Source organism: Seriola lalandi, unplaced genomic scaffold (assembly GCF_002814215.2).
Source record: "Seriola lalandi dorsalis isolate HSWRI2012SDOR001 ecotype SW California unplaced genomic scaffold, Sedor1 jcf7180002054795, whole genome shotgun sequence".
Lineage (NCBI taxonomy): Eukaryota > Metazoa > Chordata > Actinopteri > Carangiformes > Carangidae > Seriola > Seriola lalandi.
The window spans coordinates 4,341,625-4,367,677 of record NW_019525348.1 but is presented as its reverse complement, the minus strand read 5'-3'; the positions used below and the strand labels follow the sequence as shown (position 1 = coordinate 4,367,677).

Sequence of the window (26,053 nt, the reverse complement as noted above, 5' to 3'; positions counted from 1 at the left end):
CAAAACGCCATTAAGCTATCGCTGGGAAAACTGAGGTATTCCCGAGATAAAAGTCCGTAGTAATGAACGGCATCAAACAAGTCAAAGTGAGACAGAGAAAGGGTAGGCCTTGTCTTGGAGGATTTTTTGCTCCTCTAGCACAGAGAGCGTGATGTCAGCGGTAGCAGTACTGTTGTAATTGACTTGGTGGGGGTGATGGCGTCATTTTATGCCCTGGTGTAGCCTCCTGCTCCAATAGCGAAAGGGAGACGGATCTTTGGCCGACGCGACCGTGGCTCCCTTGGCCGGGATCGAGCACCGCCGAGCCGGACACTTCACCCCGGGAAACATGGAGGCTGTGGCCGAGGAGCTGCGGGCCGGCTCTCGGGTACCTGTCACTATCGATCAAATAGTTAACGATACACTGGTGGTGACGCTGACCTATCGAGAAAGGAGCTACACGGGGATATTACTTGATTGCAACAAAAAGTGAGTCGTATTTCTTTCATTTCCTTTATAAATTTATCTCTGAAATTAATTTGCTAAACTCTGCTAACGGCTAATCTACCTTTGATGCTAACAAGTCAAAGATAGCTGCTTAGCTAGATGTTAGCTAACTGGGCCTCCATACAAAAGACTCATAGGTGACAAGGTAGCTATCTGCTAGCTTGCTGGCTAATGGCAAACTGGTATCATTTTAACCCATAATAAGATGATAAAATATGTTATTTTACTGTGGTGAGAAACTGTATGTCAAGATAGAGGCCCTGTCTACAGAGATTGTGAATGACTTCTTTTGAACAATAGCTAATGTCACTGGGTTCATCTCTAGCTTATTGTTAGCCTAATCAAATACAGAACAGCTAAAACGTATTCAGAAAAAAGGGTAGGCCTTGGCTGAACATCATTCTGTAAATCAGTTATATTTTGATATGTATACATGCTGATGGTAGTGCATTGTGTGCTAAAATCTGAAATGATGTTTTAATTCAAATAATCTCAATTACAGTTGCTGTTTAGAGAAATGGTTTGATTACCTTGATTACCAGTCACTTTTAATCTTTAGAAACAATAGAAAATTACAATAAAGATACATGTGGGATTTGATGAATCACAACTGTTATGGTTTTACTGAAAACCTCTTTCTGATGACATCCAGTGACCATGTTAGTCTCTATGTTAGGTAGGAAAAGGTTCTTTCAAGAAAACAATCCTGTTCAAATGAGAAAAACCATATGAGAGTAATTTCACATATCAGTGTCATGTCTTATCTTCCCCTCTTAGTGTGTGTCACATGTATAAGCCTTGTGTTGCTCTTAGTGTTGTACACCTTAAAAGCCAGTGGCTTTAGACTATTTATAGACTAGCAGAATCAGAATCTGACCAGCTTTGCCCCTTAGTATGCTTAGATGGTTTTTCATGTGAGAGCTCATACTGTCCTGAAAATAACCCACCCAAATGGGAAAAGACAGGCCTTGGAATAACTTAAAATAGGTCTATATTTCAGGCCTTGTCACTGACAAAATTTGACTTATTCTTCCTTTTCAGCTCATGGAAATACAGTTCCTGTCATTGTCTCTCACAGGTTTTTTAGGCCTATCATACAGGCAGATCTCCACATCTAGTTACACTGTACACAACATGAAATGGCAACAGTGCAGTGAATCATTGCTGGTCATATGCTGCGTCCTTGTGCTGTGCCTAACTAGCACTGTGTGTTCCTTGTCACAGGCTGAACTGTTTGTGCCGTGTCAATCACGGTGAAGGCTAATATTCAGCTGCTTTAGCGACACTTATAAAAAAAGGTGAGAGGAACAAACCTCACCAAGAGACTATTATTTGAAGGTGGCTGCCAGTTACTTCTCCTGGGGAGGAAAACAGGCTCCCCAAATGTGCACTAATTAATAATCTCACCACACATAAGCCCTGGGTAGACACGGATGCAAAAACAAACTGAAATCTCCTGGCTCCTACCCTACCTCTCTGAATCCCGAGTGATTCATGGGATTGTTTTTTGTTCAGTCAGATGTTGGGGGGGGGGGGGGTTTCCTGGGCATCCTGTAGTCTCTTTGTCTGCTGTCTCCTGACTAAAGCAGCACAGCCATGTTACTGTTGCCTGCCAGCCACCTCTCAAAGACTCCTTGGCAGTTAGGCCTTCTTTGGACATGTTTGCTGGTCCCAGAGTATGAAAAAAGAACACGTAAAATCACTCACAGACAGTCAGTGATACTATTGCTCCATTTTTGTGGCCTAAGGCAGCAGGATGTCTGGCTGCTTGTACAGCGGACCCCAACCCCCACACGAAAAGAATTTTCAGCATACAGGTGACAGGGAGAGTGGCGTCAGTGTATCCAGTCAAAGTAAAATAAAATGGTAAAATAAGTTTCCCTCCTTGCAGCCTATGGTAGGCCACTTGTAGGAAAGGCTTTGAACAGCTTTGAGTATTCGTTTCTCATTTGGCCTAATTGAAACAGCGAGGTGTTTGATTTGTGCTCTCCCACCGGCCTAGTTATCTAACATGCTGAAATACAAGTACGGCATTATAGTATCATTCGTGTGGAGGAAATTGCTCAACTTAAAAATTTAAGAATTGCTTGTGTTTGTATTGGCATGTATGAACTTCAGTGTAGCACGCTAACAAAGCTGAATGAGACGTACAGTTATTAATTTATTGTTTTGTGTTTTTTTTTCTTTTTCATCCTAGGACTGGGCTCTTCTGTCTACCAGATTTCACAGAAAAACCCGGGGACTGCCCGATATCTAAACCAACTTGTGATTTCCCAGAAGTTCTGAGTGAGGAGCCGGTTTCCAATTCTCCCAGCCAGGCTTCACACAAACCAAAGGATGAAAACACTCTCCCTGAAAGCAGCATACCTACTGCACCTCTCCCCTGTCCCATACCCACACCAGTGCCAGCTGGACAGACTCCTTACCCTCCTTATTTTGAAGGAGCCCCCTTCCCTCAGCCCTTATGGGTGCGTCACAGCTACAGCCAATGGGTACCTCAGCCCCCTCCGCGACCAATCAAAAGAAAGAAGAGAAGGACGCGAGAGCCTGGCCGTATGACCATGAGTACTATCCGTCTGCGGCCACGGCAGGTACTATGTGAAAAATGCAAGAACACACTGAACAGTGATGAAGACAGCAAAGATGGCATGAGCAACACCAAGACATCTAGAAAAGAGAATGCACTACAGAGCGACGATGACGGTGATGACAAGGACATCCCCTCTAAGCTGTCGAGAAAAGAGGATGTAGTTGCTACCAAGGACACTAAAAGGCGGGAAAATGGCACCAGCCTTGACAGCAAGCGCCTTAGGAAGGACAAAAGGGGGGAAGCTGATGGAGAGAAGTTCCCCGGAGGTGACGTGATTATCCCCCACAGTCCTGTCATAAAGATCTCCTACAGCACTCCACAGGGCAAGGGGGAGGTCATGAAAATCCCCTCACGCGTCCACGGTTCAGTCAAACCATTTTGCCCCAAACAGCTGGTGCAGAATGGTGTGGCAGAGAATGGCAAGGCGCCCTCTGATCCCACCAAGGAACAACGGCACATTCTAGATGCCACACGGTCTGGCCTCACTGTGTCCATTCCCAAACTCAAACTAACCAGGCCTTTCACAACTGTGGGTCAGGACTTGCCATCTCCAAAGATCCGCTTGAGACCCCCTCAGAGGGAGGGTGAGGAGAGTGTGGTCGAGTATGAGGCAGAACTTGTAGAGGGCACTAGGAGACGAAGCCCCAGGGTTCCTGGGCCCTGCCTCCCCCATTCGGATGACTCAGGGGAAGGCAAGAACTCTCTGGAGTTGTGGTCAGGGAGTTCTGGGGAGGAGGCCGACCGCGGCCACAGCGACCTCACCCTTCTCATCAATTTCCGTAAGCGTAAAGCAGATTCTTCTAGCCTGTCAGTCTGCAGCAGCGACAGTCTAGATGAGTCCAAGTCCTTCAGCTCTGATGGCACCTCACCAGAGCTGTGTGATCTGGCCCCCGGTGAAGATCTCTCTGTGACCTCATCTTCTGTACCTTCACGGGAGGACTGCAAGACAGTGCCGCCACTTACGGTGCGGCTGCACACGCGCAGCATGACAAAGTGTGTAACGGAGGAGGGTCACGCTGTGGCAGTGGGCGACATCGTGTGGGGGAAGATCCATGGCTTCCCTTGGTGGCCAGCACGCGTCCTCAGCATCAGCGGCACCCGCAAACAGGAGACGGCCAGTTGCGAGGCGCAGTGGCCCCAGGCAAAGGTGGCGTGGTTCGGTTCACCCACCACCTCGCAGCTCTCTGTTGCCAAACTATCGCCCTTCAGAGAGCTCTTCAGGTCCCGCTTCAACCGCAAGAAAAAAGGGATGTACCGGAGAGCAATCCTGGAGGCGGCCAAGGCTGTAGGTCACATGAGCCCGGAGATTACATCGCTGCTTTCCCACTGCGACACGTAGGTCAGTTTACAACATTTACACATGGGTGTATCACATCTTTATAGTTTTATATGTGTGTCAGTGTGCTCTCTAAGGACTTAAATAGGGCGGGGCATTAAAACATCATTAATCTGTCATCTACCTAATCAAAATTATGTTGGTATGTTCAATTAATTAATTCCTGCTGACAGGCCGTAGCTAACCTCTTCACTGAACCTGGGTACAACAACAAATCACATCCACCCTACATACAAGCAGCAAATCAGTTTCCGTTAGCATGTGCTTTTGCCGTTTGTGTGGCTTCACTCAAACAGAGGAAGTTTATTCACCAGTGTTCCAACTAGTATTTTAAGTTATGAGATAAAGTCAGAGTGTCCAGGCTAAGTCAGAGGAAACTGCTCAGATGTTGGAAAAACTGCAACAGAGCACCAGGGCAGATGTCGAAAAGCTGGCACAAAAAGTAGATGCACTAGCAGTTTCATCTCCTGACAGATATACAAACCACGCAATATGAACAGTGTATGAACAAGAAAAAAAAAAAGACAGCAGGCTATTACACAAGCGTTTGCAAAGCTCCATGTGTGTTTATTTTCACGAACACAAGCAAGAAAAGAATTAATTGTAATACATCTCTTTGCGTTTATCATTGTACAGTACACAAAAGGTTCTGTGGCAAACTGACAGAGAGAAGACAGAGAGCAGGTAGGATGTTCATTGACCCTAATAAAGGAATCTTTCTGAATCTTTTTAGGCTCCATTATCAAATTTTAAAAGTAACTTATAAACAACTAAGACACAAAAGTTTTAGTAGCAGAATAATTGATGGTCAGTCTGCAGCTGCAGCCTGGGAATATGATGAAGATCTCCCTGAATTCATCCCAAATGAAAGTTTTGTGCCAAATATGCTCAGTACATAAAGTGTAAAAGGATAAATTTATAGCAGGAGAACATACGAAATGTTGATTAAATATTTATCTGACACTTTGAAATAACAGCTGGAGCATCCAGACTTTTACACCTTATTTTTCATGAGCTACATGATCCAAATATGGAAGTCTTGGTTCAAAACCATGAAGCTGATCAGCTTCAATTGTTGATATGATATGAATGAAAGTAAAAGGGGAGATTCTGATTCCTGAAACTGTGACACAGTGTTTTTACAACAGAGGAGTTATCACTCTGTTGGAGTGATTTGAACTACAAAAGGTATGACAAGAGAAAGATTGTACAGTGGTGAATGCAGTTTCTTCCCTCACAAATGATCTTTCACCGAGTGCAGACGCTGGTTCGCAGAGAACACACAAACCCGATAACAAGCCAAAATTCAACTAGGTTGTTATCAAGTTACTCGCAGAATTAGCATTAATTAGCGACAGATGATATGACCCGCTGCCATCGCCGTTTGTCATTCTAAAAAAGGCCAGGGTCAGTACCAGCTATAAATGAGACGCTGCTCCCTGAAAGAGTTATACACTGCTCTCTTTTCATGAGAGCAAGCAGAGAGAGAGAGAGATGTTTAATTCTGATAAGGGAGTTATAACAAATATTTATTTTGCCAACTCAAGTGTCACAAGTCTCATATGCCTGTGATGTAGAGCCCTGCATATCACTACATACCCTAAAATATCCTGCAGATTGAATTAGCAGCTATAAAGGTGTTATTCAAATCAACTTATATCATTCACTTTGGTAGATGCAAAGAGTCAGTCATATTTTTATTAGTACATAAAATTAGTCAGGCAGAGAATCTTGTGCACAAGTGTATTTGTACAGGTATCATTATCGCTGTTGAATAAAAGTGACTATCAAGTTGTGAAATACATTAAATTCCTCCATCAAATTAGATGATGTTATGTTAAACGCTAGGGGAATGTGAGCTGAGCAGCAACCTGCTTATTTAACAAACACTTTACCTTCTTCCATGCCGCCCGAGGGAGTTCTGCTGCGTTCATGTCATGGAACAGTTGATGTGTTGAAAGGGGGCAAAATAAACATTAATACCAGCTGTAATGAAGGCACTGGCTGTGCTGCTGCTTAGCTTGTTAAAACCGCTCATTTCCGAAAGTGAGCCCCGACAAATACAGCAGAGAGAACTGCTTTAGCACAATGAGAGGAATGCTGATGTCTCCGTACAGGGCTGACTGAATGGTTTCATGAAAAGTTAGTGATATGTAGCTTTGTGCTATTTTCTCTTGTCTCTCTGAAATATTTTTGATTTAAAGTGTTCACAGCTAAGTAATGGAGGAGCTTGTGGAGACGATGTGTATAGTGGATGTTTCTGTTGTGTCCCTCAAGTGAACACTTTGAACACACTTGGCTGGAAACCATCGCTAATGGCCTTCATGGTCTCCTGATCTCAACCCTCCTGAGCACCTTTGGGAGATTTTGGAATAATGTGTTACACAGCGCTCTCCACCACCATCATCGAACACCAAATGAGGGAATGAATGTTGTTCATCCCTCCACTAGAGTTTGCAATGAAGCTGTGTTGGAGGCTCAAAGTGGAACAACACCTTACTGAGACACTTAATGTTGGTTTTTCCATTCATTTGTCAGCCATCTTGATGCTATACATTTAAAGCAGGTCATGTCACGCTATGGCTTTGCCAAGCTCCCCCCCTCCCTTGGTTTCCGAGTTCATTGACCCTGTGTAGCCAGGCAGCAGGCCCTCAACACACACTCAAAGGTTAAATATTGTCTTTGAGTGATATGAGGGCCAGACAGGCAGCTCTCAACCCTTCTGTTGACTCTGTTAGGGGCTCAGTAGCCAAGAAGAGGGTGGTTGTAGTTGAGAATAAACACAGCAAGGGGTTAAGACGAGTCTATATTTGGTACTTTTTCCAGCGCTCATAAAGGAAGCGTTTTTCTTGCTCTGTCAGCCACACAGAGGTTATAGTCAGCTGGAAAGTAGCTGACATTCACTTCCTGGTGCTCCATAATCTGCAGATGACAAACCTGACATGTTGAGAATCACATCTCTCTATATGTTGAGCCTTGTACACAGTAAACAGAATTCCCTGCAGCGGATATACGACTTGCCTTGTTTGCTCATTGTCTTTACTTTGTGACTTTGTTCTCACACTTCTTCTTCTTCTTCTTCTTCTTCTGCTTCTGCTTCTGCTTCTTTCTCTCTTGTATAGAGGCTGAGGACTGAAGAGAGGTCTCCGAGGTTTTTCTGAATTCTCAGACTCTGTCATCAAGACCCAGGAGGGAATACGTGCGGTTGCCACGGCTACTATTTATATGCCGTTTTTTTTTTTTTCCTTTTTCTTTTCTTTTTCACAAGGCTGGTGGAAAATGGCCGCCAAGGTGGAGTGTTATTGAGACTGGATAAGGGAGCAAAAAAAGGCCAAGCATCTCATGGTGTCCCATGAACTTAAACTATTCCTCTTCTTTTTTTTTTTTTTTTTTTTTTTTTTTAGATTTAATCATTTCAATAGAGCTGAATAACGACACTACAAGGACCCGAATGTATTTATTATCTGTAATGGTTTATTATGATCCATCAATTACACCTTTCTACTACAGTCTCCCAAAACCTACCAGTCTGCTGCTGTCATCATCACGGTCCTCGCCGCCGATGTGTTCACTACGAGGTCCAACTCGTCCAGCCAGAGGAAGCCAGTGACGTCTTCAAATACCCTCCCCTCAACCACGAGACATTTTTACCATGATTTGAAAAGTCTTACCTTGAATCCTCTGACTTCTCAAAATGTGAATGGCTCCATCCAGAGACAGTAGTGACTGTTCCAGCTCTTCTAGCGATCACAGTGTTCCATCCTCGTAGCCTTTTGAGACATTAGTTGGGTTTGTGGATGTATTTATACTGAACTCTTATTCCTCTCCAGAATCATGTTGTGTCTCTTTTCCATTTCATTTTTTTAACTTTAGGAGTGTCACATCGGCGTACCCCTCCCAACTCTTTCCTGAGAACCATTTTCACTTCACTTTAATTATTTAAAGCGTCATGTTTAAGAAAAAAGCACTTTATCTGTACCTTGGTGGCCTGCTGTAAGCTCACTGTCTGAAACACTATTGCGAGATACAGCCCTGATAGGCAGCAGGGGAGTTCAGAATTCTTTGTGGTTGACTATCCATGGCCTTGGAGATACAAGAGATACAAAAAAAATCTTTTTTTTTTCTTTTTTTTTTTTTTTCAAATCTTATTTTATTTTATTGTACGATTTTTGGGGACACCAGACACAGATGGTTGTGTACACTGTATTCTCGCATTCGTCTTGGGTGTGTTCCTCTCTCAGCTTATTTACTACACACACACACACTACAAAAATCTGTGTTTTAACATTTCCACTGGAGAAACATGGGTGAAAAATGTGTCAAAGCCCCCTATGCATTATCAGTTAAAGCTTTATGAGTGACTTTGGGAGAAAAAAAAAAATAACATGCTGTAAGAATACTGTGAATTCAACTGCTGAGTGTGCTGAAGAAAAGCTCTCTACTAGTTGGAGCCTGCAGTTATATTGAGTCATCCGGCAAAAGCAGACTGCAACGCTGACCTTTAGTGACCTTTGTGTTGAAAGCAGCACTGTTGGAATAGGGGGAGGGAGGCAGCAAAGGCAAGAGACCACGGCTGTCAAGAGCAGCCCGGTCTGAATTTAAAAAAAAAAAAAAAAAACTTAACCGAAGATTGCACACAGTCACGCTCAGCCAACCAGCCCGTCTCCTTTCTGCCTGTCTGGGAACTTTTTGTTCAGATTGAGGCTGAAAAACGGGGCTCTCACTGATTGTCAATGCGAGAAGTGTGTTTACTACAGGAGCGGGAGATAATGCACTCCTCCCATTTTTGATAATCTGTGGTTTGACCATTTGCTATCAAGCCCAGCTAGTTTCCAGGCAGCCTTACACACCGAGGAGTGGGAGAATCTACATCTATGTATGCCTGAGAGGGGAAACAGTCGTCAGGATTTTCCCCATGTATGAGCAACATGGCTATCTACTGTTGCCCACGTTGGTCAATGTTATTGGCTACTTTTTTTTGTTTTCTTTTTTTACATGTACTGTACATAAAATAAAATATACAAGCAATACCTGTGCTGTTGTGAGTCAGCCTTTGATATTCCTTTTTTATTTTAAAGGGGCCACTTCACCAAATTTACACATGAAGTTCAGTTTACTTATGAGGAACACTACTCCGCCTGTGAAAAGTTGTATTATGTCTGTGGCTTTGCAGGTTTCCACATAAAAAAAAAAATTACCCTGTTATGTCATCAGGATTTCAGCTTGTGACCTCAAACTGTTGGTGTGGAGTATGTGGATATGCATTATGGGAAATGCAAAATCAAGCGTTTTCGGACCTTGCTAGTTTTACGTCACAGTATCTCGGCCTCTGCTGATTCATTTTTGACCTTTCTTTTAATGTGTTGCTCACAAGTCCCCCAGCTTTCTGGAAATATATGAAAATGCAGATTTTTTATTTATTTATTTATTTATTTATTTTTTATGTTATCATAATAGTGAATTTATTACTAGATGCCTCACAACCAGCTCCCATTTACTGCTACTCTGCTAATTAGCATTAGCCATATATTTTTGTTTGCATATTTACAAGAATAGTTTGATACTTTGGGAAATATGTTTTTTCTGCTTTTTGCTTTGTTGCAGAAAGGTAGATGAGAAGGTTGATACTCCACTCCTGTGTGCGTGTCTGCTCGATACACAGCTAGAGCCAGCAACTGCTTAGCTTAGTTTAGCTTAGCTTAGCAGGAAAACAAGCTTGTCCAACTCACTGTTTTACTCCTTTAAGTTTTGTGCTGTGTAAACAAACTAGGCACGTTGTGTTAATCAGTGACCTTTAGAGGTGCCAGTACCTGGATTTTGTTACCTGCGGACAGAGCCAAGCTTGCTGTGTCCTCTTTTCCAGTCTTTATGCTACCGTACCTTTACTAAACAGATTTGAGAGTGGTATCAATGTTCTCATCTTAACCAGGCAAGAAAACAAAACAGTCAAACTATTGCTTTCATCTTTCCAAGCCAACAGCCTCGACTTGTGAGTACACATTGCCTTTGGGTCTGTTTCAGGTTGTAACTCAGGCACTTGCTCTGGGATTTCTCAGTTGCATTTGCTTAGGTTTACTAACAACTTTAGACGGAGGGTTTTTGAACTGCTAAAATGCTGCTGCTGCTGTTTCTGTTCTCACTCAACATAGGAACCGTTTAAAAGCTGGAGGCCTGTATTAGCCCTATGTCCCCCCACAGTGACTGGTCACCTGTGAGTGGAAATTAGAGCTTAATCTAACCAGGTTAGTGGCACTCTAAATGCTGACCCAAAAAAAATCCATTATGTTTCTCACTGTATGAGAGACTCTCTCTCTCTCTATCTCTCCTTCTATCTTCCTCCCCCATCCTCCATGCTCTTCCTCAGCTGTGGCCATGCCATGCGTGTTAATTTGTAGCCTCCGTGTCATAAATAGGAGTGGTTAAGCATGTCTGTTGCATAACTAGCATGCAGCTCAGAGGATAGGCCGGTCAAGGTGAGATGACCCTCGTGTGGCTATCTCCTGATCAGATCATTTTACTATAGAGGCTCAGCTGCAGCTCTCCCTTCCCCCCACGCCTGCTCCTGTTTCATACCTCTGACCTGACTGTGTCTGCTGCCAGACATTTCATAACCCCACTCCACTCTGTTTCACTTGGACCAAAGCTTTCCCCAAAGCAAATGAACTGATTGAACAGGGATAGGTCAAAAAACAGATAGAAATAGAGCAGTTTAGGTGATTATTTGCATTGCAGCTTTTCAATGGGGCAGTTTCTCAGTTCTGAAAGGTGGCTAAATCTCCGTTTCAAAAGTTGAATCTTTACCCTGTTGCCCAATATGGCTTATGCCTCTATTTTCTGGTAAAGGAAGCATCACTAACCTGCCTTTGATCAGGCTCTGTTGACTTCGTCCCTCATACACACATCCTTGAAAAATCAGGATAAGAAGATTGAGGCTGCACCAAATATGAACCTACGACCAGGAGACTTTAGCTTAGCCTAGCATGACTTAGATACATGACTGGGTTTTAAAAATGATAGTTGACAGGGTTTTTCAAGGCCTAAATGAACTGCTCACGCTTAAGATTCTCAAAATTGAAATTACCAGTGAGGTTGTGCCATGGACAGTTATTAATAATGATGACGGGAAAATTTAATACTTAATCTGCTTTTAACAACAGTAAATGCTTTGAGTATCATAACACTGTATATCTGCTGAGGGCTGGCAGGGTTATTGATTAACTATAAATCCTGTAGTGAATACTTTCCACATTTCAAGGTGAAAATCAGTGAGGTTGCCCCTCAAAGGATCGTCCTTTTAAATCACCTTCAAAAGGATGATCTATTACTTTCTGCTTTGCCCTTTGAAGGTCTGCTGCCATAGTTAGAAGCTGTTCCACTGCTGGTCTGTCTTGCTTCCTGGATGTCACAAGCTTCCATTGTTTTACCAAAAATAATTAAATGATTAAAAACCTTTCATTTCTGTGCTTAGCAACATGAGAGGAAAGGGAGGGTCTCACACAAGTGCTGTGATACTGTGCTATGTAAGACCTGAAGCCCAGTTGAGTCACAACTTGTCTGTGGTTTTAGAAAGCACTAAGATTCATTCATATTATTGTCTGGTTTCACATTTACACATTCACATATAAAAGGTCAGTGTGAGCCCAGTGGCAATACAACCCTGATTTACAGTTTAGATAAACCCATCTGCTTCTGCCTTGGTATTTATTACAGCTGCAGCGTCTGTGTTGGTTTTTCTAGTTTGTGTTAAGTCTGTTCTTCCCACAGGCAAGTCCTCGCCATCTGAGGCTGTGTTTGGCTCCATGGCTGTTGCTTAGTGTCAATCCGCCACACTGTGCAGGTGAGGCTGGAGGGGTGGGGGGTGGACGCATGCATGCAAGCAGGCAGGAAGGCAGGCACGCCCAATTTTCTGAATCTAGCTGTGGAGCCACACGCAAATAAACACATTCATGCACACAAAGCGAGAAACAAAGAAACTGTGTTTATTACTGGGAGATCTGCAGGCAAAGCAACAGTGACCACTGTGGAGAGATTTGTGATGCTGGGGGCAGTTTTTTATTGAAGTGGAGCCAACATCAGCTTCAAGGAGAAAACGTCTGCTCCAATTTATTCACCATGGGCATTTTGGCATGTATATTCAAATATGATCTGAGATCTTAAGATAAAATCCTATCTGTTAGTATTTAGATATTCATGAATGCACATGAATACAAACTCTTTATCCAGCACATTCTTAATCCAAATGGGAGCAAGTAGCTGCAGTGGCCCTGGGAGCTCAGTGCACTACAACAAAAGAAATCATGAATGAATTTGCAGCACATTTCTCTATTTGGTTGTGTTGTCTGTGTTTGCAGCACATTTCTTTATGCTGCATGTGTTGTCAGATTTGTCAGTGTGTGTTTCATTTCTTTACACTTTTTTTCTAAATGATGTGCATGTGTTGTCAAATTGGTGAAGATGTTTTCTTCATTTGCATGTGTTTTGACTTTTTTGTCTGTCTTTTCTTAAAGGTCCCATATAGTCTAAAGGTACATGTCCATGTCTTCTTTGATTATAAAGCAGGTCTTGGTTCTATATTAATACTGTTAAAGTATCAAAGTGCTCAGTCCACAGGGAAATGTACACAGCCTGTATTCAGAAACTGAGCCTTAAAATGAGTTGTCAGGACTTCTGTAACTTTGTGATGTCACAACTACACAATCACTGCTCTCAGCTATGGGCCCAGCAATTTTGTTGTTGTTGTTTTAACTTTATTAATAGCACAACACCTAGCAGTCATTCCAGCACTGAGCTAGCATTCAACAAGACATAGCTTGTGAAGACACCAATATATCATTGGATGGCCTTCCCAAAGATATCAATATTAGAGACCAGTGGCTTAAGTTTGTATTTTTTGAAAGACAAGAGCGTGACTGTTTGACTGGCTAGTATTAGCACTGAATGACCATGGCCATTTGCATTCAATGGTAAGTTTTACCAACCTTCAGTAGGGCTGGGAATTGCCACTGATTTCCCAAATCGATTCGATTCCAATTCACAAGGTCCTTATTCGATTTGTTTGAATACCGATTCATGAATTGTTCTCTGTTCAGCTCTAACCTGGTGTATCATTACAATTATACATTCTGAATCGACCCCAAAGCAGTTACATTAATGCGTTTTTAGCATTTAGTAGTTTCAGAGAAGAGAAAAATGTAAAATATGGGACCTTTAAGTTACAGTGTGTTTTCCCCTTGTGGAAACAGACTCATTGCATTTGGATTTGAAAATCTACAGTTCATGGTTGAGCATGTAACAACCAGTTCCGCAACCAAGCAGGAGGGAACAACTGTCCAACTATTGATATGAAAACACACCCATACACATGAACATGCTTTCACAACAAACACACTCTGCCTCTCAGTTAATCCTTGTATTTCTTGGACTTGACATGGAGCTGCCATCCATCCACATGTGCTGTCTTTCCCCTGTGGCCTCTTCGAAACCCAGTCTCAGTCTTAGACCCTGATTTCCTCCTGTAGATAGATGTGAACACATGCTCACACATGGAGGGTCTGGAGTTGCATCACTCCTTCCCCTACCATGCACCTCTGAGTTCCCATTCACATCATGTGGAGTGGTGCAGTGGTCCTTCATGGATCAGTGCAGCGTAAATCTGGGACACAAAAAAAAGGGAGGCACATGGCAGTGGGATTCTGTGTGCAATTACTGCTAATGATATGCCTCCATGCAAGCTGTGGCCGTAATTAACTGTGGAGGAAGCCTGGCCTGTCTGAGCTCTGTGTGAGGGGATGCTCACAAGGAACAGGCACAGCACTGAGAGTCAAGGCTAAGAAAGCAAACCTGCCTGGACATTGTTCAGACAACATGTCTGCTCCCCCAGATTAGGCACATTGGGTGGTCCCATGTAAGGAGTAACATGATGCGGATGTTAATAGGGTTGTCCTCCGGAACTTAGCTAAAACTCGGGCTTACTCAAGAGGGTGTGGTAACGCAGATCGGTTGAACTGGAGGTCAGCAAATTACTGTATAACTGGATGTTGACGTGTGTTTTGGTTTGGATTTTTATCTCATACTTTTGACTAATTTTGACTCATTATTATACTTTAATATGAGTCAAAACCTTGACTTATTATCTTTTATTTATTAATCATTATATTTTTATTTTCTTATCATCATATCTAGCAGACATGGGCTTCTATAACCAGACCCCTACAGAAACAACGCTTTTAAACAACATACTCTTCAGCTGGACTGATAAGATATATAAAAACTTTTATTGCGTGCACACACATTCTTCTGAGGATGTAGTTTCCACTTTGTTTACCAAAGTGGAAACCTTAGCTTTACAGTCATGAAGAAAAAGAAAACCATCCAGCTTGACGTGTCTCTGTTTATCTCACGTGTTCCACCTGTCCTTGGAGTTGCCGGGCAAACTGCATGGTGGCTTAAAAAAAAAAAAAAACAGGCCTTGGCGTGTCTGCAGAGCCATGTGTCAGTGAGCCGTCTCCTCCTTTGTCCTTGATGCCTACAGAGTCATTTCTCACCCCTGTCATCTGTATTGACAACCCGGGTGTGCTGGCCAGGCTTTTTAGATTGGGTCGTTTTATTGATCCAGGTTAATCATTTGGGGTTTGATCACTCCACTCTCTCATTTGCATTCAGTAACAGCTCGTCTCTCCCACCCTTTCTGCCTTTATAATGTAATTAGTATAATAAATATCTTATATATGGGTCATTTTCTATAAATTATGTTTTGTTTTGTTTTTTTGGTTTGAAGGTGAGAAGAATAACTGAAATTTGTGCTGGCGATCAAAGTGGGACTAATTCTGGTTAAAGGATATTACAGCATTGAGATGTTCCTCAACAATAGCTGCATTATGCAATTTTTGAATATCTCTTGCCAAATATGCAGCCTTTCCCAAACTTGCCTCACTCCATTCCAGGAAGAGATTATACATATATTTCTCAAGGATTAGGGCGCGGTACCGCTTGACAGCAGTCTGAGGGTCAAAGCATGCGACCTGGGTAATCACAGTTTGGGCCCTGACAGGAAGCAGCTGTCAGTTATGATGGACTTTAAGCCTTTAAACACTGTGCGTTTGTGTGTCATGTCTTTCTTCCAGCCCATGCAGCCACGCAGGGATTCCTCAAATATTAACACAAGTGGATAGATTGAGTAAACATTAGGACTTCTTTGTCAAGGCGGTCTTTATTTCTGGTTGCTCCAGTTTGCGGCTGCTCATGACCGTGAGGACGCATGAGCTCTTCACTGAATCCTGCAGGATGTGGCTGCGGCTCTGCCCAGCCATAAGCAGCAGCCCCAGGCCTCCCCGAGCAGCTGTCAGCCGGCTCGAGAGACACAGAAAGAGAGCGAGAGAGAGTTGCCCTGCCCCCAACTTCACCAGCCTGCCTGCTCTCACTGCAGGGACTAAAAGGGGGATGGGCACTCATACACATAGAGATAAAACATGGAGAAATCATGAGCAATTCCTCAGCATCTCTTTATGAAATCAGTTTTAAAGCTGTGGTAAATCGCACCCATCACGTTGATTTATTTGTTTTTCCCCGAATGGATTTACCAACAGTTGGCCTTTGTCTCAGCCCTGTGTACCTTCCCATCTGGCCTTCTCTTTCTTCTCTTTCTCAACCTCCTGTTTACCACCTCCTCCATTGTCCCCTCGACTGTACTGGTGTTCTCTGCCGAAACCTCAGCCAGGCGACACATCCTCAAGGGTTTCAGTGCACCAGGGTGCCAGTGTGACTGTAGGAAGGAAGGAAGACAGTCTGTGCTGTCAGTGTGAGAGACAAAATGACAGGATAATGTAGACAAGGGGCTGACTAATGATGGCATAACAGCCTGTTGTGGCAGCTGCATGTATGACGAATGCAGCATATAAAACTAAATAAAGGTCATGCTGGATTATTGATAGTTAGATACATCTTAAATGTTTAAAAAGCACGAATGATGTTTGACCTTGAATAGAAACAAGTGGAAGAATTACAGTCTTTCTTCTGCTTGTTTCTGGCTACCTAAAACAGAAAAGCCGGAACTTTTTGCTGTGTCAAACCTTTCTGTTTGTCATCCTTAAATGTTCTTTGTAAATCTGTCTGTGCATGATTTGTTTCTTTGAGGCCACTTTACATATCCCTTGCTTTGTTCTAAGACAATGTGAGAAGACTGAAAAAGATAAAGGTTGAGATGCAATGGTGATTATGATTCATATTTGAACTAAAGACCCAATAACACTTTAGATTACCACCATTTTACAGTAGATTTATTTATTACATATGGGTACATATACCAGGACAAATACTGTATGTAAACACAAGGGTGGAAGACATATGAATTGCAAATAAGGGACTAAGAAAAATAATAAAAATGTAAATATTTTTAAAATGTCTGAGAAGGAAAAGGGATAAGAGGGGGAAACGGTGCCAGTTCTGCAATGAAAATATTATTCATTCAAGATAATGTTACAAGACATTACTTTGGGAAATTGCTTTTAATCATTAATCATAATGTACTTGTTATCATTAACATGGTATACACTGTTGTTACTTGGCAACAAAATATTAGGCTAGGCCTGGGATATTATTGCTGTAGCTATAAAATAGTCATGACTAAAATAATCATGTGTTTCTAAAGCAGTGGTTCTCAAAGTGGGCGCAGAATGTATGACTATTTTGGCCACGGGTCTGAACACTGTCTCTAATACATATCGTATCAGATGGCAGTCCGTGGTCTAATTTCTATCAGTTCAGGATCCTTGATGGGAAAAAGTTTGAGAACCACTGTTCTACAGTGAAGGCAAAATACTAGACAACAGTGTTGTAGGTTTTGGGTCCAGTGAGAGACAATTAACACTGAGATGAAAGTAGTGCCAAAGAGTCTGGCTCTGGTCCTAACTACTGTGAAAGAACATATGCTAAGCCTGTTGGTCCCCTGTCAGTACCCTATATTCATTGAATTAAATGTAGTCTAATTTATCGTCCAAGTCCCACCTAAATGCAAATTTGTTATCCCCTTATTCCCTTTATACAACTTCCAGTAGGTACCTAGTAATTATTTTATTGGTAGCCAGTATGTAAAACTGTGGGCTGTAATCTAAAGCCTTACACTCCAAGTATTAATACAGAGCCACCAGCCTGCCTGTATGAGAGGTCTAACTATATATGACATTGTTATTGGTTCCGGCCAAACGCTGCTATATTTAAACATAATATAGATTATAAAGGCATTCATTTTTAATGTGATACTGAGAGCTTTATCGTGTGATCTGATTATCTGTCAGTCTCCTTTTGAATGTCCCTTCCTTGACACTTGTTCCCTCCCCTAATTAATCAACACATAACCGAGGCCACCATTTGCATTTACAGCAAACACACGAGTGTCTTGTTCGAACAGGAAAATCAAGGCGACCACACCTCTGTGGTTTCCAAACTCCTGTGTCGCAAGGAACCAAAAGAGCAAAAGAGTATTACCACAGCTGGATTCCATTTTCAGGGCACTCTAGTTCAATCACTTACAATTATGTCCTTGACAACATGCTAAATGCTAATCGAAAGGACCATGTTGTTACTGTTACCACTGTGTTGGTTTTACTGATTGTCAGACCCTCCCTTACATATTACATGAGCTGCCAGCAACAGAAATATGAGAAACTTGTCCTTTTGTAAACAGTTCAAACTCTCACCATTTGTAGTCATTTGTAATGAGCCAGCACTAACTCAGCTGCTAATTTCAGCAGATAAAAGCCCTAAAGCTCATTTGTAAATACATTTTAACCCAGGTCTGCATTTGATTATGTATTCACATATTAACAGGGTGACATTTAATTCCCCCCCCATACCTCTTTCCAAGTGTGTGTGCCAATCAAATTATTCTCTGGAGAGCTATATCAGCATTGTAACAGGTTAACACGTAATAACCAGGAATGTGTGGAAGGGTGTTGTGTGCATTAGAGGGGGAGGGTGGTTCATGGCACACGCAGCGATCAGGGTGTTAAGGTCTTAATATGTCACCTGCCATATACCACCTACCACCTACCATCTTTCATCTCTCATCGCTCTGGTATTCACTCCGTCTACACACATTCCTTACATGCGGCAGTATTTACTGCCTTGCTTATCCGCTGGTGTCTCTCTCTGTTTGGCTTTTCAAAATTCATCCTCCAGAGTCTGCGCTTGCTGCCCTCTGGCTGCTCTGGCCCTTCTTTATCTGTCTATTATTTTGATCCACAGCATGGTGCCAACATCAAAAGCATCAGGCACAATGGAAAAGGACATTCCAAGATCATCAGCTCACATACACAGGGAGTCAAACACACACACACACACACACACACACACACACACAGATGTTCTCCTCTTTGAATCGTACACTCAGATTAGGGATTGGAGTTTGTGTTAAGGATCATAAAATCTGAAATGTGTGTGTCTCTGCAGTGTGATAATGCGATACCAACAGTGTATATGACGATGATGTAACTAAAATGTAAATGTAAATGTGTTCTTGTGTGTTGTATATCTGCACATATGTAGATTTTGCACACTTGTGTTGACTCTACCGTGTGTGTGTGTGTGTGTGTGTGTGTGTTTGTGTGCAGCCCGGCCCTACAGCTATGCTGATCCCATCTGTGAACCCTGCCTCCTCACAGCTTGATCCCAGCACCACCTCTATTGTCTCACTAATCCAGGACTATTAACACTGCAGCACCACAACAGGCGCTTACTGGAGCCCCGAATGGTTCCCAAAAATCTCTCCTCTGAACAGACTGCAATCTAATTAACTTGGAAGAGGAGGAGGAGGGGCTAAAAGGGGATACTGTGTGTGCGAGAGGGTGTGTGTGTGTGTGTGTGTGTGTGGTTAGCAGGATCCAGTGGATTAGCACCTTTTGATAATGGGGTGAGGCTGGGCGGCTACAGGTGCCAAAATGAAAATGGCCACAGTCAGGATCGCCACTGTAGATCAGAGTGTCCATGCACTGTTGTTTGCAACATCAAACCCTTTATTTGTGCCAGAGAATAAGGAGTGAACTTGTTGGTTTGAAACTTGACAGAATTTACTTTCTTCCAAAACTTCCACCAGCAGCAGCAATGATCCTGTTCGTTTTGCTTCATGCTGATGTATGAAAATGCATCTTTGCCTCTTGTTCACTCCACAGCCTTTGTGGTGCAGCATCAACACACTCAAAAAACCATGTGACAAATAATCCAAGTCTCCTAAATCAGGTCATACTTATGCTGATTTGATCTTCAACTAAAATAAGCAAGTTAATGTATTTATAGTGTTGCTTTGATCTTGTTAGAATTGGATTATACACTCGTATCAGTGTCATCTTTAATTCTGATATGGGTTGTAGTGTTGGTGAATTTGTCAGAGTTGCAGTGAAGAGTAAATCTGAAGTCCTTCTTATCAGACACAAATTTGGATCTCAGAGCAGGATGATCAACCCAGTTTTAGCATGTAGTACAATGGGTCACCAAATCAAATTGTGTCCTAAACAGGAAGAAAATATATGATCTGACAGATCTGACATTTTTTGCTTTTGTTAGCGTCCTGTCATGTCAGAGAGTGGCACAAAGGTTTTTGCCTGACCTTGGGAAACAGGAGGTGCAAGGAGCTTTGTGACATACTGTTTACACTTCTGGTTGCTAACCTGACAGTAAGTCAGGTTGCTCCACAGTCAAAGGACAGGTTGACATTTTTTCATGTGTGTCTTAAAACATGCACATTCCCACTGAAACAGGTTTTGGTTACTGTAACTTCCTCCTGTTCATACTCTCTGAGAGATCCCTTTCTAGCACAATGTAAGTGAGTGGAGTGACTGACTTTGCTCCTCATCCGTACTGTTTTCTGACTGCAGTAGACAATCTGCTTCCTGTTTACACCAGCACGGACATGTCCAGTGTAGGTGAATGGTCATGTGACAGGCGTTTTCAGGTGTGATAGTAAGGACGGAGACCATTTCTGATACAGATCTAAAATTGTTATCTGGATGGAGAACACTGTTTTTCTTTCAGATTAAAATGTGTTTCAAGGTTCAGGCAAAGCTAGCATGAGGCCAGCTCACTGGGTATTTTACACTACAGTCTTTTTATATGAAATCCCCCCTTTGTGTCACTGCTCACTTTGCTTCAGTTCAGCACAGAAAGAGAATTTAACTGTAACTTTACAACGATACACAGTTAGTCTAACTCAAGCCTATTGTAGACATGTAATCGTCTATGTTCATTTATGTTAAAATGATGGCAAATCATTGTTGGTCTTGTGGCACACATCTGAACTGTGCAACCTCATTAACATAAAAGCAGAAGCAGCACAAGTAAAAAACATGCCGGAAGAGAGGGAGAGATTAAATGCAGCTCTTGTGCTTTCTATTGATTTTGCAATCGAATAACATTAAATGATAAAGCTTATGTGAAAATGTATCAGTGGCTGCACTGTTAGAAGAGAGGGCGAGCACCCCTCAGGCTCACGGTGGTCATTAAAGCTTCAACGGCCAAATAAGTTTAAAAATCCATCAGTGACGCAGAGAACACAAAACACTATTCTTCCTCACTTCTAACTCACTGCTCTTACCTCTGCTCGCTCTTTAGTACACCAGGTGCCAAATGTCATTCTGTAAAAGTAACAATCCCCTTCGTCTGAATGACACAATGTCATCATGTTAGCAGATGAAGCCAGCAATGTTGTAGGAGAGGATCTCTTCATGGACAGAAGGAATTACACAACGTATTGACATAGAAGTTGATTGCATGACACAGCTAATATGATAACTTCCTCCTTTTTTTGATTCTCAGGGTTTCGTCAAAGGTCACTACCTCCGAACCAGTTTGCAAATGGTTTGTGGTAAATGTCAGAGTTCACCAAAGTGCAAGGCAAAATTTCTTCGCCTCTGCGATTCTCTGCTCAGTTCCATTGCAGTCTGTCTCATTTCTGTCTCAACCTTTGCTGTTACAAAAGCTGGTGAGAAGCCCTGACTCTGCGTTCCCTGTACTCCTCGACATCTCTGTCAGTTCGTGTTTATATTGGTATGAACAGCTTTCCCTGAAGGCCTGGAGGCCTGCGGCCTTGTTGCGGGCACAAATAGTTCATGTAGATAAAAATCACATAATAAGACATGGGACAAGCACGAGTGAGTTTACCTCCAGTGCTTGGGGGTCTGGCTCTGTGGAAGAAAAGAAAACAGATCTGTACTCAGGTTGTGGTTAAGCTGAGGAGCTTACTTGCTTACTGTAAGTCAGAGCAGCTGAGTTTGCATAGCTTCCACCTCCTGAGGCCTGGGAACTGTTGATTCTTCAATAATTCTGTGTGTGTGTGTGCACATGTGGATGTCCGCGTTCGCCTCCACACGAGCTCACGGCCGTGCACGTTAAAGTAAATGTGTGCGTCCTGAGATGCAAAAGCGAGCGAGCTTGCTTAATACACTCCCTGCCCTCCCTCATATTTAACATTCTTTGGCCTTGTATGGCAGATCAGCATCAGATGGTGCTCCAGAGGAGAATAATAACCACAGTTTGCTAAGTCTTCTGCACGCCACCGCCCTCTCCGCAGTGGGTAAAAGAAGCTGCTCAGGTCATTTCACAACACTCACTTCATATTCAGTCCCACAGCTGGAAAAGCTCGCTGATATTACCAGATTAAACTCTTTGAAACGCTCTGCATGCTCTCATTGAGGTAACACCTGACACTGAAAAATTACAGATGTGCAGAACAAATTACAAGTTCTGCCTTTCTGCTTCTTTCTTCTCTTCCTTTTTTCCCCCCCCATTCTCTCCGTCTTCATGTGTCCCTACAGTATGTGTCCTCATGAGTCACTGTTTGAGGCCTTGATTGCAGACTGTGTTCCTGACGGGAGGAAATGCCAATGTGTGTGTTCATACCCAAAGCTGCACAGTCATTATCACTGTCTCTCCATGTGAAGTGCATGGGCATTTTAAAGAGGGTTCAGTATCACTGCCTCATCAAGGACTCTCTCACTTGTATGAATCATCCATGTGATTTCAGGCAAAGGAAAGGCAAAGTGTACTTTTGAGATAACAAGTGTAATTTTTTCCACTGTAATTGCTGCTATGTGCCTCAGGGCGCCAGATCAAGATCGCTCTGGGGTTTCAGTTCCCCCTGGAGCTTTCTAGGAAGTGTTTACAGTAATTTCGGATGATGATCAGATATGATGAAAAGATCTGTGAAGTGATTCCACAAAGTACAACACACTGGTCAGAAACATAACTCTAAATAAATCAACAAATCGCTTTTACAGTTACAGATGTAATTCTTACTTTCCAGGTGTTACAGCCTTCAAATACATGGGAAAGGTTAATTAGATATCAGGGTACATGTTGTGTGATTATTAAAGCTGATAATAATTTTTCTTGAGCCATTTTTCGTTCCAAAACTAAAACAACCAGGAACTGTACAGTAATTGTAAAAAAAAATCTGCTTGTCAGTATCTTTAAAATTGGTCCTTTTCATTCCATAACTGGAATTACAAGAGCCAATTTAAATTTCCATATCCTTAAACTGTATAATATAATAACCTCTTGTATTATAAAGACAATGGCGACAGAACCAGCATAGAAACCACATTTGGCAGCAACTTACAAATAGCCCCTTTAAAGGTCCCATATTTTACTTTTCCCTTGTTTTATTTGAAAGTTTGAAATCCATAAGAAGGTATTTTTGTGGTTACCAAAAAGCATACCAATGTAGTTTTACATCTCTTTGGCAGCACAGAAAACTTACAAATAGCCCCTTTTAATTCTCAAAATGACAATACACCAATAGTCAACCTAAACCCTGCAAACATTCTCCTCACATACTGTATTTTGAAAAAGGTATAAATACTTGTGCAACACTGGTGTCAACAGCTTTAGAGAAGCTAGCTTCTGTTCCACTTGACCGTGTTTTTTGTCAGTGTTATTTTCATCAGCCAGTACATGAAATATGATACTTGAAATGCGATATATTTAAACTGGATATCTTAGATAGAACAATGATTATTTTGTTAGCGTACAACAGCCACCACTCTGTTGAGGCTTCCATAGCATGCCTACAGTGTTAGCTAAGAAGCTGCAGTGGTTGAATGCCAACACAGGGGGATGGTGAAATCCCGCAGAGAGGCAACACATTCCTCACTCACCATTGGTGGTGGTGTCTAACTGCCACCTCTCTCTCTCTGACAGGTTTTCCGCTCATCTCATCGACAGCTCCAGCTCCAGCTCAGAGATGAGTAACTTTCACACACACATACACACACACACAGACACACACACACACACACACACACAAAGCGAGAGAGAGAGAGAGAGAGACACACACACACACACACACACACCGCAGAGTTATCAGCAGGGAAGAAATCAATGGCTTTCACTGACAGAAAAGAGCACTGCACTGTATCTCTGCTGAAGCCATCCAATAAGGCCTCTCAGCTGTTATCCACAGCGCTTCACATGTTTAAATGAATCACCCAGGATGAATTTATCTGTGATTCATCCTTAATCAGAGAAGCACTTAATTACCCCCTAATTAAATTTCACACAATCTGTGTTTAATGTGATATCAGATCTGAAATTATTACCGTCCACGTTTCCCTCCACAGCTGAGATGAAACATAATATTTATGTAGTGCCCCCTGGCATTACAGGCACAATACACACACATACAGAAAGAATGTGTAAGTGAATGCACGTTCAGTCACAAGCACACACCATATGCACCAGATATCACGAGCTCATGATGCTGGAGTGATTCAAGGTTTGAATCACAGTGGTGAAACCTTTTGGACAGAATCAGAGCCAGACTACCTTGACGGCAGCTCGGTGAGTCACGCAGGGTGGAGTTCTACAGGATCAAGGCACAGTGAAGAGTGAAGTGAGATACTGACTGAGCAAAAACATCCAGAGAATCCAGTTACTAAAGCAAGCCTAAACATATGCCTTCTGTCTGTGCTGTCATCTGGCAATGAATCCAGACACAAACCCATATTTTCCATTATATAGTTGCCATTAGCTTTTAGGTTTGGCATGGTTCGGAATGGATCCATTGGAAGTGTTGTAGAGGAGCAGTGGACTGGCTGATAAGCACCTTTGTTGTGGCTTTTTATTGCCTGTTATCCTGGAACAGGGGAATGGTTCCTGAAAGAGAACAGCATCATGTTTGGTTTCTATTCTCACCTCAGTGGATCTGTTTTTAAATGAAACCTACATAAGAACGTTTAATTTAACACTGCGTGTGTTTGTGTGTGTGTGATTATTTTAGCTCATTCCTATGCTAAAATCTGCAGGAAAGCGATCTATTTACTAGATAATGTAAGCTAAATGTTTGTTTATTGCCAAGCAATAAAAACTACCAAACAGTGGAAATGAAATGGCTAAAATCTTCTCAAATAAAAGTTCATGTAAATTTCTTATAAGCGAGGTTAACAATCTAGCTTGACCTTGACAAATGCAAGCAGGTTAAATACCTTGATATATGGCTTTTTGGTAAATACTAGCTACGCTTTTGTGAGTTTTGTTTTTAAATGAAACAGCTAATTTAACACTGTGTGTGTTTGTGTGATCATTTTAGCTTGTTCCTCACAAGTATAAAAACATAAGGAAAGAGGTCTAAAGTGGCATTTTGCTAATAATGTAAGCTAACAGTTAGCTTACTGGTGGGCAGTAAAAACAACCAAACAATCCTAATGTTGTGTTTATACTTTTTTGGGTGGAAATAAAATGGCTAAAATGTTCTCAAATAAAAGTTCAGTTGAGTACATGTACATTTCTAACAAACTAACTTGATCCTGACAAATGCAAGCAGGCTAAGAAGCTTGATATATCCTTTTGGTTGATATTAGCAAAGCTACATTTGTGAGTTGTGTTTTCTCCACCTCTTGTGCACATGCAGGTGCAATATTTGACAGACGGTTGTGAATCAGTGCTCATTTTTCCAGAGTGGAATCCAATCTATTTAGATAACATAAAATACGGTACATTTTTTGGTGATTTAGTTATCACTCACACACCATGGAGGTTGTGTATGTGTGTGTGTGTGTGTGTGTGTGTGTGTGTGTGTGTGTGTGTGTGTGGTATAAGGTGACAGTGCCAGGGACTTTGTGGAAAGCAGGCCATGAATCACGGTGGGACGTGCAGGAAGGACTGTGTCATTACCTTCATTGGATTAACCTCCTCCCTGAATTAGTGGCTCAATCTGTGACTCATCTGACTGACAGTAACAGACTGTACTGCTTTGTCAATAAAAAATAAAAATGAATCAAAACGTTTTTTGTTTTTTTTATCCTTCACCATAAGTTTTGTTTGCTCTGTGCTAAATCAAATTTGAACAGACCAATAGATTAAATATGTCAAGCTTCTAGCACATACAGCTTCACCACAGGAACTCACGCTGTGATTCATAGTCTATTCTGTATTATATTAGTTTTGTTTGTCCTGCATTTTACAGCATAATAGAGTCACAAGCACAACACAGGAATTGTCTGTGGTGGCCTTCAGAAAGTCATTGTACATTTACTGGAAGGAATCCCACAAGGCATTTACAGTCATGGGTGGAGATGTTTATTCTCTAATAAAAGCGTCTCACTGCCGTCTTATTTGAAATCAGAGATTAAACTGTTTTCACAGCAAAGGTGTTGGGT

General features: G+C 42.1%; 1 protein-coding gene across 3 annotated transcripts; it reads left to right on the top strand.

Moving 5' to 3' along the window:
* Positions 1–108: 108 nt before the first annotated feature.
* pwwp2b (PWWP domain containing 2B) lies at positions 109–25,678 on the top strand. Of its 3 annotated transcripts, none has more exons than XM_023425903.2 (3): positions 109–468; positions 2,684–4,415; positions 23,598–25,678. In XM_023425903.2, exons 1-2 carry the CDS (start codon positions 329–331, stop codon positions 4,413–4,415), a joined length of 1,872 nt encoding a protein of 623 aa, XP_023281671.1. In that variant the 5' UTR covers positions 109–328; the 3' UTR covers positions 23,598–25,678. The 3 variants fall into 3 exon arrangements, with proteins under 3 accessions (XP_023281671.1, XP_023281669.1, XP_023281670.1); XM_023425901.2 differs by lacking the exon at positions 23,598–25,678 and adding an exon at positions 7,535–9,442 and having other exon boundaries at positions 2,684–4,411; XM_023425902.2 differs by lacking the exon at positions 23,598–25,678 and adding an exon at positions 7,535–9,442 and having other exon boundaries at positions 111–468.
* The last annotated feature ends 375 nt before the right edge of the window (positions 25,679–26,053 follow it).